At 51.6% G+C, this 15,561-nt stretch overlaps 1 protein-coding gene across 2 annotated transcripts in view; it reads left to right on the top strand.

Moving 5' to 3' along the window:
* The first annotated feature begins 10,240 nt into the window (after positions 1–10,240).
* COL26A1 (collagen type XXVI alpha 1 chain) overlaps positions 10,241–15,561 on the top strand; it is a 164,230-nt gene continuing 158,909 nt past the window's right edge. For both annotated transcript variants that reach the window (XM_041746900.1, XM_041746899.1), the window contains exon 1: positions 10,241–10,936. In XM_041746900.1, coding sequence (XP_041602834.1) covers positions 10,311–10,936 — 626 coding nt within the window. In that variant the 5' untranslated portion in view covers positions 10,241–10,310. The remainder of the gene's footprint in view (positions 10,937–15,561) is intronic.

Raw genomic sequence — 15,561 nt, 5'->3', positions numbered from 1 at the left:
TCCAAATCCTTGGCACCCCCTCTAAAGGCCTGGAAGGGAATGACATGATCTGCTTTCTAGAACCACCTTTTCTGAAGGTCACTTAGGGATGGGTTGGAGAGAGGAAGTGAGGCAGAGGACAGGACACGTTGAGCTTCTGTAGGCAAGTCCCTTTTCTAATATTGTATGTAAGAATGAATATAGGCATGACCTGAATGTAGGTCCTAGTGACCCGAGGTGAGAATACCCTTTCCATCTTATAGAGACAAGGAATCTGAAGTTCAAGGAGGTTAAGACAGTTGTCCACTGTATTCCATAGTAAGTGTCTGAGCTGGGGTCCAGTTGGACCTGGATGCTTGCGGGAGGACCTGCAGGTGGCAGGGCAGCCTCTGTGTAGTATCAGCAGGTGCACCCCAGACTACGAGGCTGCTTCCCCATGACATAATCTCTCGGGGTGGCTCTGTGTGAGCATACAGACCAGATGGGAAAGTGCCTCCAAGTAGAGCAAGACGGCAGCACAGGGCTTTGAACCAAATGGGTTATTTACTTTGACTCCCTGCTCCCCTGTAAGATTAAAAAAATTCTTGTTTTACTTGGAGTTTAGTTAATATACAATATTACATTGATTTCAGGTGTACAACAGTGACTCCAGGATTATATATGTTACAAAATAGTTACCCTCTGTCACCATGCAAACTTATTACGGTATTATTGACTACATTCCCTATGCTGTACTTTTCATCCCCGTGACTTATTTATTTTATAGCTGGAAGTCTGTGGCTCTTAATCCCCTTCACCTCTGTTGCCAGCCCCCCACCCACTCCCCTCTGGCAACCACAAGTTGCTCTCTCTCTCTCCCCCACCATAAGACTGATTAAATTGACATGGTCTTCTGGTTACAACCAATGCCTTAGCTTTGATAATGCCTTAATTTTAAAATCCTAGAATTAATTTTTGGCTCTGTTTAGCATGAAAAGATTTCCCCCAAAGCCTTTAATTCTGCGGCCACCTATTTTTCCAATCAAAGGAAACACCGCGGGACTTTCATGGTCTTAATTAATGACTCTCTAATCAGAGTTCCACTCTGCCTGCTTTTATCTCCCCCTCCCCCCACTTTTTTTTTCTGGTTTCTCAATGAAGGGCTTATCTAGAACTTGTTTTGACTTCAAACAGACACTTCATGATAGTAAATGGCAATATGGTTTTATCAAGTGGAGCAACGTTTTCATTCTCTTTCTTCTGGGTCTTAGTATCAAAGCCACACTTAGGGAATGTGGTCTTCCTTCCTGTCTGGTTTTCTAGCAAAACATGCCTTCCCAGAAGCCGGGGGAAGGTATTTTAGATTACAAGCCACAAAGACTTCCTGGTAAATCTTTCTCAGGTGATGGCAGGCTGATATTCCAGAGGCTACCTGGAGGCTTTTCATTTGATGATTATGTCTGACAATCCTTGCTTAAGTAGTAAATGCAATAATTTTGGGTAGAGACGTGAGTGGGGCAGGTACAAGTCCTTGGAATGAATGGCAGGTTCCTTCTTTGATCTGGTCATCTACAGGACCCACCTGCCATTTTCATCTGTGGCTCTCTTTCTCTTTGTTACACACAAAGTACACACAGTAAATAGTCATGGTTACCCAGGACACAAAACTTGCATGAATATCTGCCAGAAGCCATCGCTGGGAGGGCAGCTTGGCCCCCAGCTCTCTCCTCTTCCTGGGGGCGTGGGGGAAGTCAGCAAATGATTCACTAATGTGCTCAGATAGCCTGCTTATACCGACTAAGCTTTGCCTGAGTGGGAGTCTGTTAGGCCCAGGGATACAGAGATGAACGGGAAATGATCCTTGGTTTTGGTGTGTTGTGTTGTAGGGGAGATGACAGATGTGTTTAGAGGTAAGCATGGGGGCACCTGGGTGGCTCAGCGGTTGAGTGTCTGCCTTCAGCTCAGGTCGTGATCCCAGGGTCCTGGGATCGAGTCCCACATTGGGCTCCCTGCAGGGAGCCTGCTTCTCCCTCTGCCTGTGTCTCTGCCTCTCTTTGTGTGTCTCTCATGAATAAACAAATAAAATCTAAAAAAAAAAAAAAAAGAAAAGAAAAGAAAAGAAAAGAAAAAGAAGAAGTAAGCATGGCATAAGAAGATGGATGTGGGCATAGAGGGTTGTGGAAAGATCTCTAGAAGCACCAAACAGGTTCAACCCCAGCTGGAGAGATTAGTGAAGCATTGGAGCCTGGAAGAGACTCATGGAGGAGGTGGGGAAACAGACTGAGGATATCTTAGTCTGCTCAAGCTGCTGTAACAGAACACTGCAGACTGGGGGCTTATGGACAACAGACATTTATTTTCCATGATTCTGGAGGCCGGGAGGGTGCCAGCAGATTCAGGGTCTGGTGAGAACCTACTTCCTGGTTCATAGATGTCCATCTCCTCATTTGGCAGAAGGGGGAGGAGAGCTTTCTGGGGTCTCTCTCTCTCTCTCTTTTTAAAGATTTTGTTTATCTCAGAGAGAGAGAAAGAGCACAAGCATGAGTGGGGGGAGCATGGCAGAGGGAGAAACAGACTCCCGCTGAGCAGGGAGCCTGAAGTGGGGCTCAATCCCAGGACCCGGGAAGCATGACCTGAGCCAAGGCAGCCACTTAACCCACTGAGCCGCCCAGGGGCCCCTGGGGTCTCTCTTATTAGGGCACTAATTCCCATTCAGGGCACTCCACCTTCAGGACCCAATCACAGCCCAAAGGCCCCACCTTCTAATACCATTGCCTTGGGATTAGGGTTTTAACACGTGAATTTGGGGGGAGACAGAAACATTTAGTCTGTTGCAAAGGGCATTCCAGACAAAGGGGAACAGTCATGGTGATGGGAAAGATCTCACCCCAAGGAGGGAATATCGCTGTGGGGCTGGAGCAGGGAGAAAGGGTGTGTGGAAGTGGGGGAGGATAGGCAGGGAATGGATCATTTGGAGATACGGGGGAGGGGGAGTGGTGTGTGCTTGGTAGAGGAGATCCAGGGGTGGGGTTGGCCCATAGGGCTGTAGAGGGGCAATGGGGTGCTGACATCCATCTTGGGCTCTGCAGGCTGAGCCTGAGTGGGATTATATCCACCCAGAAAATAGCAGGCACCTTTCCCTAATTCACACAAATGTGGATAGGCAGTGACTCTAGAGAGTGGAGTGTAGCTTTTAACCTGCTGAGTTTGAGGGCTGCTGGCAGATGAGGACACAGATGTCCGAGGGGTGGTCCATGGCCACCAAGGGGACTGAGCATTCAGAGAAACAGGACCAAGTGGTGGCAGCACCACCCTGTCGATGGTCACTTGGGTCCAGGGCTTGCCCTCTGTCATGCTAGACTTTTGCACACACCTTTCTTTGACTTGTTCCCCCACTTGAATCCCCACCCCCACTCTGCCCTCTGACTTCAGACCTCCTTCTAAGAAGAACTTGGCTCCCTACATCACCCTAGCCCTGAGTCTGGTCTTCAGATTTCCACAAACAAGTCCTCCTCATGGATGTTCTCTTGAACCCCGGGCTTCCAGGGAAGCCCTGAGGTGAGGATGGAACCCTAGAGTTGGGGTGGGTGTTTGAGGGAGAAAGGCATCAGGGGATAGACCACAGAGAAATATAAAGCCCTCACTCACCTGGACAACCGCCTTTGGGAGCAAGGGTAGCTTCCTTCTGGCTCCTGAGAGGTTTGTGCATGTACACAGGTGTGGTACCCAGAGTGTGCACAGGTGTATGGAGCTAGGGAGGCACCTTTCGCTCCATCCCAGCTCCTCTAACCCGAGCTCTTCTGCACCGCACATAATCCTGCCCTTCCCCCTTGCCATGTTCCTGCTCTTCATGCCCTCCCTCGCCTCTCACCTTTGTCCAAATCTCTCCTCTTGCTTTGAGGCCTCTCGTGAGTTCACTTGGATTTCCCTGTCACCAGAACCACTCCTCCCCCAACCCCCGCCTCCTCTGAACTACTAACTTTGGATCACAGGGCATCAGGGACAGTGTTTCTCATTCACATCCTTCCTAAGGGTCCTGTAAGTCTGGCTGAGAGTGAAACCGATGTCTAACCTGGCAGGGCACCTCTAAGGCCTAGCACAGAGCCTTCCCTGTGCCCCTCGGTGTGTCATGCATTAGAATCTGCTCAGCGAGAGTGGCAGACACAGCTGGTAAAGCGAGAGAGAGGGACATGATCCAGATCCTGCAAAGATGTAGATGAACAGGCGCCAAAAGGTACAATCTCGCCCATAGGAGAAGATTTTCTAACCACCTCTGCAGGGCCAAGGGTCCCTTCACACCAAGCCACTAAGGCAGAGACATACGGACTAGTCAGGAAAGTCCAGGTGATGCTACAGTAATAAGCTACCCCTGGCATCTCAGTGGCTGACCAAAGCTAGGCTGTCCAATGCCCGTTAGAGGATGGGCTGGGCGGGGGAAAGTTTTCAGCACTCTGGGGTCCAGGCTGACCCAGGCCTTACCCAGGGAACATTTGCTGTGGCAGGGACACAGAGAAGACTTCGAGAAGCCACATCCCCCATCTCTCTTTGCCCACAAGTGACATGGTCCCTTCAGCTCATGCCCAGTGCCCAGAGCTAGTCACACAGCCCTGTCCACCTGCAAGGGGGACTGTGTGCCCGGAGAGGACGGCAGATCTGGATGTTGGTGAGCTCCTAGTGACATCCACCAGACTTGCTCAGGCCTGTTTGGGGGAAATTCCTCCACCCATTAGATGCTTTTCCTGCCCCCAAGGGCCTGGAATCAGGCTCCACTTACTTACCTGACTCATGAATGAAGCTCTTCCTCATGTTCAGCTGACGCTGTCCATCTGTTGGCCCTCAACTCATCATCGAGGCTCAAAGAACAAGTCTGATTCCTTTCTTCTGCACGACTTGGGAGATCTGGATCATGTCCTGCTAGTTTTCTGTCATCCAAGGCCAGCATCCCTCCTGTGGCCCCTCCTGCCTGCCCCGGCCACTCTTCCCAGCCACTCATGGTCGATGTGCCTTTCTATACTCTCATGGTGGGAGCCCCAAGTGCTGAGCCACAGCACCGGGCAGGGCATGGGGTGAGGAGCCCCGGGCAGAGCTCCCCATCAGCTTGGGCACTTGTGGGAGGGACATCGTTATGTGGCGTCATTGTGTCTCAACACCCCACCGTCTTCATCTCTGCACCAGGGTAAAGCCAACACTCTCCTGGGTGTTGCCTCTTCATCATTTTATAATTTCAGTCCCCTGCAGTGGACTGTGTATTGGTGTCCCCCACTCTACCCCAATTCACACGGTGAGATCCTAATCCCTAGTGCCATGGAATCAGGAGGTGGGGCCTTTAGGAGGTGCTTAGTTCAAGAGGGTGGAGCCCTCCTGAACAGGACTGGTGTCCTCATAAAAGAGGCCCCAGGGAGCTCCCTTGTTGTCCCTTCTGCTATGTGAGGACACAGTGAGAAGACGGCCATGCATGAACCAGGCAGCGTCCCTCAACTAACACCGAATCTGTCAGCCTCTTGATCTTGGACTTCCAGCTCCTAGAACTGTAAGAAAGAAATTTCTGTTGTTTATAAGCCCCCTCGTCTGTGGTATTCCGTTACAGCAGTGGACGGAGCCCAGTAACTCATCCTCTTTCTTTATCACAGAGCCTCCTCGTTAAGCTCTTTGGGAAAGCACTGTCTTAGCTGCGGCTACATCTGGGAGCAAACTTATCACCCTATGAGTTGGGCTTTCGGCATTGGCAATTAGGCAGACTCCCTATTTTGGGGTGTTTTTTAGGTTTTGTTTTTGACACTTTTTTGATGGGGGGTTCATTTTCCTTTCAAAATTCTGTTTGAGATCATGGGCTCTTGTGATAGGCAACCAATCTGCTGTCTTCTGAACATCTATTCCTTTTTGTTTTATTTTTTAAGATTTTATTTATTCATGAGAGACACACAGAGAGAGGCAGAGACACAGGCAGAGGGAGAAGCAGGCTCCCTGTGGGAAGCCCACTGCGGGACTTGATCCCAGGACCCCAGGATCACACCCTGAGCCAAAGGCAGATGCTCAACCACTGAGCCACCAGGTGCCCCTGAACATCTATTTCAAGACCAATGTCTGGGGAAACAGGTAGGCTTATGCCCGCAGTTCTGCTGAGCAAAGAAGCGACCCCTTTCTTAGGGCCTGGCTGGATGCCTGTGGAGGTATGTAGGGAAAGAAGAAAAATTGAGGGTTCACATCTTCCAGAATATCCATGTTTTGCTCGCATCCTGTCCTGGCCAAGGATAGAAAGCTTGGAGCAGAACAAAGAAGCCCTTCAATTGTGACTGTCCTACTACCTTGAATCAACCCAGCCCATTTGCTGTGCTGTCCTGGGATCCAGAACAGCTGGGATTAGGGGCTGTTGGAGAAATGAGAGGAAACCTGCTCTGTGCCTGCATTGCCTCCCTGAACTTCTGGGGGAAACTGCAGAATCCACGACCAATAGGGCATTTGAGGGGGAGGGGGAGATTTCTGTTTTAGATTAACAGAAGGATTTATCATGCCAGAAGGTCAATATTTACCTTGGCTTCGGCTTGATGAGTATTTACTTCTCTGTTCAGTGGTTCATTCTGCTGACTTCAGCAGAACAGAAGATCTGCTTTTTGTCTGAGGAAGAGGATGCTTACTGATATTTTTCTTATCAGAAAGTCCTCACAATAGAGTTGTGGAGGAGCCCACTATTTGAGTGTGTGTGCGTGTGTGTTGGGGGGGGGGGTTGTCTCCTTTTACCAAGAAATCTGATCCCTCTTTGTACAAACAAGTCATTTTTTAAGGCACTTTTCAACTTACAAAACGAGGAAGGGTATAGGGTCCTAGACAAATCCCTTCTCTCAACCTCTTGTCTGAAAAATGGTAATTCTGAGAACCCCTGCCTGTCCATGTTAGAGTTGTGGCAAACAGTTGAGGCACTCAGTAAAGCCCCGCCAATCCTCGTTTTTGTTGGGGTTTTATTATATTGAGGTTGGGAGGGACAGGTTATGCGATCCCCCAAGGTCATCAAGGGAGAGAGGAGGAAAGACCCAGCACTGTAGATAGGGTCCCAGCTCTGAGCACCCCCGTTTTTCTTAAAAAATATCTTATTTATTCATGAGAGACAGAGAGAGAGGCAGAGACATAGGCAGAGGGAGAAGCAGGTTCTTTGCGGAGAGTCAGATGCGGGACTCAACCCCAGGACCTGGGATCACACCCTGAGCCAAAGGCAGACGCTCAACCACTGAGCCACGCAGGTGCCCCTAGCTCTGAGCCAGTATGGCTCAATTTCTGGGGCTCTTGGGAATGGTGGTATCTGCCTCCCCAAAAGTGTTAATGTGTATTTGGGGGTGCCACAGGCATAGTTGTGTAATATTGAGACAAGTGCTGTGTGCCATGGTGACAAGACCAGCCAATCAATTCTAATGATTGAGGACCATTCAGTTACAAGGGTATTGCCTAGTCCTTTAGTTCAGGGTGCTCAAACTTTCCCACGGTTGCCACCCACCACAAGTATGTTCTATCTAAAAATATAACACAAATTGCACATAATATGCAATAATATCCCCATATTTGATTTTTTATTTTAAAATTTTTTCTTTCTTTTTTTTAGAGTAGGTTCCAGGCCCCATGTAGGACTTGAACCAACAACCTTGAGATCAAGTGTTGGATGATCTATCAATGGAGCTATCCAGGTGGCCTTCCTTTTTTTGTTTTAAAATAAATTTTTGTTTTAATTTGTTGAAGATGGAAGAAGACATACTCGAGTCTCCTGAGAAAGCTCTGCACACTCTGGTCAGTTCCACCCTGGGGGTTTGAGAAGGGTGGTGTTCTTCAATTTAATCCCTCACCAAAGCCAAGCAAATTATAATTAATAGTTATCGAGCATTATAAAGTGTTACCTGCCGCATTCAGGCACTTCGTGTGAATAATTCATTAAATTCTTTTAGCAAACCCATACGTGCCGTTATCATTACTCTGATTTTACAGTGAGGACGCTCCGAGAGGTTAGGTAACTTGTCCAAGGTCACACAGCTGGGACTTGGAGTTGGATTCTACTCACTGGCTTCTCTGATGGGAGTTTAGCGTGATGCTGCTGAACTCTTCTCCATTCTTCTTGGCTTCCAGGGCCCTGCTGGTGGGGAGGGGGTTGCAGCAGCTGAAAATCTTGCCTAGAGGAGTGACAGCTTAATCAGCTTCGGTATATCCATAGCTGCCTTGGAGAGGGGAGGAGTGGAGGATGAAGGGGAAAGTGAGTTTCTGAAGACCAGAACTGGAAAGATCTTCAGAGACAAGCCAGTCCGGTTTTCACTTTACAAATAAAGACACTGGGAAGGACCAGAGAGGGGAGTTTACTCCAGGTTATCAGCAAGTTTGAGGGCATGAGGATGGGGGGCAGGAGTAGACATGGGGCTTCTGGGGTCTGGGCTGTGTGCGAGATATCATATTTCTTTTCTTGATTTTATGCATCTTTGTATTTTTATCTCTTACCATCTAAATGGAACTTCCTCTTGTTTGCAGAACATTTGTCCAAACTGCTGGCTGACTTTTGCCATTTTAGAGCCTTCCTGGTGGGTGGGGGGGAAGCCTTCTTGAAGAATGGCACAAGCACCCCGAGGGTGACAACCATGTTACTTGCTTTTCTACTAGCCTTCACTGCACGCAGTACAGCGCGGGACACACAGAAGTTGCCTGGTATGCGGTCATGGGGCCAGAATGAACTTATTGTCCTAGATGTGAAGGGGAGGATCAAACTCAGACAACTGCCTCAGTCCGGAAGTTGCTGGGATGAATGAATTCTTTTCCTACAGCTTATCATTCTAAAAGAATCCAGCAGTGTACGGAGTAGTGTTACTCTGTCCTCTCTGAGGTCGTTCTAGCTGGGGTACAGCCTGTGGCCCTGGAAAAAGTGACTTTAAGATAAAAAGGAAATTCTTTTTTGATTTACTTTTTATTTTTAAGATTTTATCTGTTTATTTGAGAGACAGAGATAGTGAGAGAGAGCACGAGTGGGGGCAGGCAGAGGGAGAAGCAGAGTCCCTGTTGAGCAGAGAGCCTGATGCGGGGCTCGATCATGGGTCCTAGGATCATGACCTGAGCCGAAGGCAGACGCTTCACTGCCTGAGCCACCCAAGGTGCACCAAAAAGGAAATTCTTAAAATAATAATTTTGTTCTCTTTACTGTCACGCCTGCAGCATAAAGATTATTTACAGTAACATGGAAATTCTCTTGTCTCATGATGAAAGTAAAGGAGAGGAAGAAGAAAGAATGTTTACAAATTCCTGGGAGATGAGGAATGACCTCATCACTTACTGGGTGTTGGCCAACTGTCCAGGGAGCATGGATCAGTTTTGGGGGAAGCCGTGAAAATACCCCGATACCTCAAATTCTCCAAATCTTTTAGATCTCGAGAGGTGGATGGAGAGCAAGATGAAAAGGAAGTCATTCTAGGTCCAAGTGATGCTTCCCATAATGTGTTGCCCACTCAGAGATGGACTCATGCATCCTGAGTCCTTCTCAGACTGGGGACTTGGGAAGTGTGGGGGTGCCACTGAAAAGGCTTCGGCAAGATTTGCACAAACTGAGTGGAGAAAGAGGGGTAGTTTGGGGAAAGGGTGAAGCAGTGTTGGATATATTTTGGGCTATACATTCACACTCAAGAGGGTACCGGTGGGATATGTAAAAAAGAGGGCAAAAGCCACGGGAGTGGGCCTTTCTGACTACGTTCCCAACGCCATCTTCCTGTCTTCCTCTGAAACCAATCCCACAGTTCTCTTACCAAATGTATTGCAGCCCATTAAGCACTTCCACATTGGATGACTTTTCTCCAGATGTACAGACATTTTACAGACTAGGAGCTCCCCACTGTTAACAGAGCCAGAGGTGGCCTCAGGGCCTCTGCCAGCCCCTGGGATCCTCTGGGAGAGAATTAGAAAGACCCCCAACCTGGGGAGTCCTGCACAGGCTGGATTTCAGGTCCCACCTGTGTCTCGCATGAGGTACACTGCTGTGGGGGTCCTGCAGTCCAGAAAAGACCAACTTGGGGCCAGGTTGGGATCTGGGACTCCGCTGAACCATCTCTAAAAGGCGGGATTGTATTAGATCTCCCCCCACGCCCCCCATCAGTTACTTTTCAGATCCGATGCCTCATGAACCCGGTGACTCCAGGGACAACTTCTCACGCCAAATCCAGCCCTTTCCTCCTTCTGGGCTCACCTCGGAGAGACAGCTATCCAGGTAGAGGGTGGAGGTGAACAGGAAGAGGATTCGAGGCGAGCCTGGGCGGTCAATAGTTTGGTCCAAAGGGCCTTGGGCCAGGATCGTGTTATTTTCCGGCCTACTTCTCGTGAGCCTCGGTTTCCAGCTCTGATAAATGGGAACGGTGCCCCCTAATACAGAGGGCAGTGTGGTGGGGAGTAAAAAGCTTCGGGCAGGTGCAGCGGACGCCCCACGAGCGTCTGCGGACCGAACGCGGCTTGGCTGGGAAGCTCCCACAGGGCTCCCGTGTGCGCGCGGCCGCAGGGGCCGGGGCAGGTTCCCGGGCGCGCGGCTCCCGGACCCCGCGCCAGCCACCGGCGCCTCCTCGGCCGCGGACCGCCGAGGGTTAATGAAAAAGCCCCACGCCCCCTTTGACGGCGCAGAGCCCACCTCGCCGAATTTGAAAAGGCGGCCCCGGAGAGGCGTGGGCGCCCCCCAGAAACTTCCAAGCCGTCGCCGGGCTCCGCTCGCTCGCCGGCTCCCCCGCTCTGCCTTCGGCGGGGGCCGCGGGTCCGGTCCGGCCGCGGCTGCGCTCCCGCCTGTCCTCGCGCCCGGGCTCCGGCTCCCCGGGCGGCTGCGCAAGATGAAGCTGGCTCTCCTCCTGCCCTGGGCGTGCTGCTGCCTCTGCGGGTCGGCGCTGGCCACCGGCTTCCTGTACCCCTTCCCGGCCGCAGCCCTGCAGCAGCACGGCTACCCCGAGCCGGGCGCCGGCTCCCCCGGCAGCGGCTACGGGAGCCGCCGGTGAGTGGCGCGGGGCCGGGGGGCCGGGGGGCTGGGCGGGCGCTGGGCGCCGGGCGCTGGCGGTGCGGGCCGGCGGGGGCTGCGCGGCCCCGCGGATCCGGGCGGTCGGGCCCGGGCGGCGGTCTCCGGCCGCGCCCACCGCGTCTCTTCCTTTCTTTGCGCTCCCAGCCTTCGCCCCTCCGGCTCCCGGCGCCGGGACCTGCGGCGGCGGCGCGCGGCGGGGGCGACCGTGGCTCGGTCCCCGCGTGTTTCCCGGCTCACGTGGCTCCGCCGGGCTCACCTGCGCGGCCGCGGCTTTGTGTTGGGGAGCAGGTTCCCGGGTTGCCGAGGCCGAGCGCCCGGGTCTCCCGCCTCTCCTGCCGGCTGCGCGGGGACGCCCGAGGGACGACTCTGTCCCGTCTGGGGGGCCGGGGACGCGGAGGAGCCTCGGCTGCGCCTCCCCCAGCCGCCCGGGGACCCGGACCCCGGCTCGGCTCGGATGGACCCGCGGCGGGGCGGGAGGAGGCGCGGGGTCGCGGCGCCCGAGGTGCCGGGACGCGCCGGCGCTTCCTCCTCTGCCGGCAGGTGGCGCCCTGGCCATCCCCGGGACGGTTGGGCCGGCGCCTCCCCACCGCGCGGTTGAGCCCCCCTCCCCCGCAAAACGCGAAAACGATGCTTAAGCACGCGAGCAAAAGTTGCCCAACGCCCGGTTTGCGCAGCCCCCTCGAATCTAGCTTTTCCTCATTTAATAATTAAAACTCACGCGGCTGTAAGAGCTCCCTGCAGCACACAACGTGCATTCACCGGGACTCCCCACGCCTTTTGATCCTAAAACCACTCCAGGGGGATCCGTTACAGCATTATCTTTCCTTGAAGTGCGGACGTTGAGCCCCAGAGGGAGGTCCCCAAGTTTGTGGCAACTCAGGACTGACCTTCTTCTGCCTGCTTTCTCCAAAACCTGTGCTTTCTGCCGCGCCTCTCTGCTGATTATTAGGGAGGAAGGCAAGAGACAGGTCCCAGTTCTTTCTCCTTCCTGGTATTTATTTACCAAACCCGAGTGAGCTACCAAGATGAATCCTGGCAATGTCTTAGGGCCCCGGGAAACTGGGATGTTTTGTGCTGGGCGGGCTGTACACTTAATGGCTGGGTAAGGCGAGACTCAGAAAAGCAAAAAAAAAAAAAAAAAAAAAAAAGTGCTTCTGGAAAACTTTGCATACAATTTTACTTCCCTGATTTTGTTTGGAAATACTTACCCATGGCTTCTATTAGTAGTATTCTCCAAACACCCACAGTAGTGTGGCCTCTGCACACTTCCATATGAGAATAGTCTGAAAAAATAAACTTTTCAAGTTGTAGAATATGTATAACGTGATCTCATTCATGAAAAAACACTCGGATTTATGGGTATTTCAATGCCCAGGAAAAAAAGCTCGTGGGCAAACATTTCCTGCAGTGATCTATATGGAGAGACCCGAGGCTGGAGGGCAGAGGGCGGTGAGGTGGGTGGACTTTCATTTTTTCCCTCCCTCTACTGGTGTCTTGTTAGCATCTCTTACAAGGAGCACATATTCATGTACTATATCTGTAATTAAAAGGTGTGGGAAGGAAAACTAAAAAAGGCTCCTGCAGGGTGGAACCCGCATGCTGAGAACAGCCAGAGGTGAAGTCGACGGGGAAACTGAGTGAATGGGGACTGGTGTTCTAGTGTTTGGTGGGCTGGAGCTTGGGGACCACCACAGAAACTTGGAAGGGATTGTTTTAGCATAAATAAAAAGAGGTCCAAACAATTGTGGTCATCTTCCAGAACTCTTGCCAAGGATGGTTGCTGGGAGAAGGTAAATTAGGTAGGATCTGGATAAATCTGGGAAAATGGATTCCCAAATAGGATACTAGGGGATGTTAAGGAGGCTTGGGGCAGGTTCCAGATGCTTGAGATTGATGCTCCGGAGCATAACTGAACGTTGCTAGGCACAGCCCCAGCATGGGCATTGCAAGCTTGAGCTGGCCTGATGTCACCCGCTTCTGTGTCTCATGGACGGTCAGTCACAGGTGCCCTGCATCCTCGAAGTTCAAAAGCCCCAGAAGCAGAGGACTTGGAGACAGCGTTTGGCGCAGTGCCCCTCACAGCCCTGGCCTCTGCTTTGGCTCTGTATGCGTGTTTACAGTGGCTTGGTCTCCGTGGATGGGCCAAATGACAGAGCTGTTTCTTGACAAATCTTGAAAGACTTCTTGAAAGTCTTCCTTTATTTCACGGTATTGCTCCTGTTGGCATCTGATTTTTGGATGTGGTTTGTGTTCTCTTTCCTCTGCGTGCACCAGTGTGCACACATGTGTGTGTGAGTGCGCGTGTGTACTTGCTTATGCCCATGCCTCTGGGCAGGGCAACTGGGTCTGACATGTGCTTGTGGACATCTTGCCTAACCCAGGATGTTCTGATCTGATCACCTCTGTCTGAAGCCCAGGGTGGATCTGTCTATTTAAGTAATTTTGGTTAAAAAAAAAAAAAAAAGGACCCCACTTCCTCAGAGGTCTGGTCTAGCAGCCCTGCATGTGAGCCACTAATGATTTTTGCCAGCCATAGAGCTGTTCAGATGCCAAATCAAACCTGAAGGGAAATGCAGCATTAATCTACCTGCAGGCCTGCACTGAAAACAGAGCCCCTAATCCCCTGCCCCAGTTTTTCCATTCCACCCTAGTAAGCCTAATACATTTGTGAAACTCTTTAAAGTATGCAAATTTCACCCACTTCCCTTTCTCCTTGCCTCCTTGTCTCCCTCCCTTCTCTGCCACAGATATTTACTGGGGGTTCTTGTCTGTTGTCTCCTCCTCACCTCTGTTCTTTATCCAACCCTAAAGGGGCCAGAGAAGCAGCGAGTGATCAAGGCATAAGGAGTGAGACCAGACAAGGGGTTCTAGCCTTATCCGTGTTACACGTCTGGAGGAAGAAGTTTTTAATTTAGATAAAAGAGAAAGCTTTATTTATTTATTTAAAAGATTTTATTTATTTATTCATGAGAGACACTGAGAGAGAGGCAGAGACACAGGCAGAGGGAGAAGCAGGCTGCACGCAGGGAGCCCGATGTGGGACTCGATCCTGGATCCCGGGATCATGACCTGAGCGGAAGGCAGACACTCAACCACTGAGCCACCCAGGCATCCCAAGAGATAAAGCTTTAATATTAATTTTTGGAGTGGATGTGGTCTTCTGAGTAGGAGAAACCAGAAGATATGTGGGACCTGCCCAGATTTCAGCAGAGAAAGGAATGAGTATGTCCAGAGAGTGGTTTTGTGGGGCAGGGGACATAGGACAAAGCTGGTTTTTGCTTCTCCCCTGAAGAAGAGTGCTCATTCCAGAAAGCACTTACCCTTGTATAGTGCCGAGGCATGAGAACACATGGAGCTCACACACTGTAGGGCTAAATGTCTACCTGCTATGACTCAGTCTAGCGGATGGTTAGGTGAGTGGGTTCTGTCCACCAGCCTTGGTGAGTGTACCTTCTCAGTGACCTGGAAAGCCGGGTCAATGAGGAATTCATAGATGCCTTAGATTTCTGTTCTGGAAAATGGTGGTGGGGGAGGGCTGGCTTTGGCCCACCCTCTATGGTGGATTCCTCCCACACTGTGAGGGGCTTTACGCACAGGCTTATGGACTCCTCAAGCTGCATGTCCAAGTTCATTCCAAGTTCACTCCAAGCTCCTTGACCTAGAAGGGGGCATGTTGGCTGTGGGGTCTGCCTGGAAGGATGGCCCGGATGGGCATATCCTCTTGGCCCCACAGCCTCGTCATCTGGTGGGAGGGGCACGGCTAGAGGAGGCTAGAGCAGGACCCCCGGCCTGGGGCAGGGCCAGTCTAAGGGCCACTGCTCCTCCCACCTCGGCGTGGTGGGGGCTTTGGGCTCTGCCCATAATTCACGACATAGGCTTGCACATGTAACCTAACCTCCCTGAGTCTGTGTCCTGGTCTGCACGATGAGGATAACATGGAGCCCAGGATGCTGGGCATGAGGCTTGCTGGGAGCCCCCACGTGCAAGACACCAAGAGCTGGAGGAGTGCACAGAAATGCTGGGTTTGCAAAAAACAGATCCACGTCATTCGATTGTTCTCACTGTGGTCAGGACAGATTCTGAGCTGCTTAACCACATGCACAGGCCTGCTCCCACGGCCATCCTCTGGCCCTCTGGCCTTCTGTGCCGTAGGCTGCCCCTCACCCTGCAGCCCCACTGATCAGCTCTTCCTGCAGATCATCTGGGTGTGCTAGCTGCTTTCTTTTCAGGTCACACCTTGGACAGTGCTGATTCTACTGTGTGAGTAATAGTTCCTCCTACACCCTACCAGCTGGTGGCTTGTTCCATCCTTGTGGCTGTACCTGGGTGGTCTTGTCAACCTTACCACGCTCTCTCAAGGCTGCCCACTCCCTTTGCACCCCTCCCCCATTCTGCCATTATTCTGGGCACCTGGATGTCCAGGTGTGTTGATCACCACTACCCCATGTTACTCTAGTCGCCCTCTGCCCTGCCCCCCTCTTGCACCTTAGCCACTGTCCTTGGCCTTGTGCCTTGCCAGGCTTTCACTTCCCAGGAGGAACCTCCTCACACCTCAATATGTCAGTGCCATAAATTCTGGACTCAGGCTCTTCCATCCCACC

This window comes from Vulpes lagopus, chromosome 3 (assembly GCF_018345385.1).
Source record: "Vulpes lagopus strain Blue_001 chromosome 3, ASM1834538v1, whole genome shotgun sequence".
In the NCBI taxonomy this organism is placed as follows: domain Eukaryota; kingdom Metazoa; phylum Chordata; class Mammalia; order Carnivora; family Canidae; genus Vulpes; species Vulpes lagopus.
Note: the sequence above shows the minus strand (reverse complement) of the source record. Positions and strands in the feature narration are given on the sequence as shown.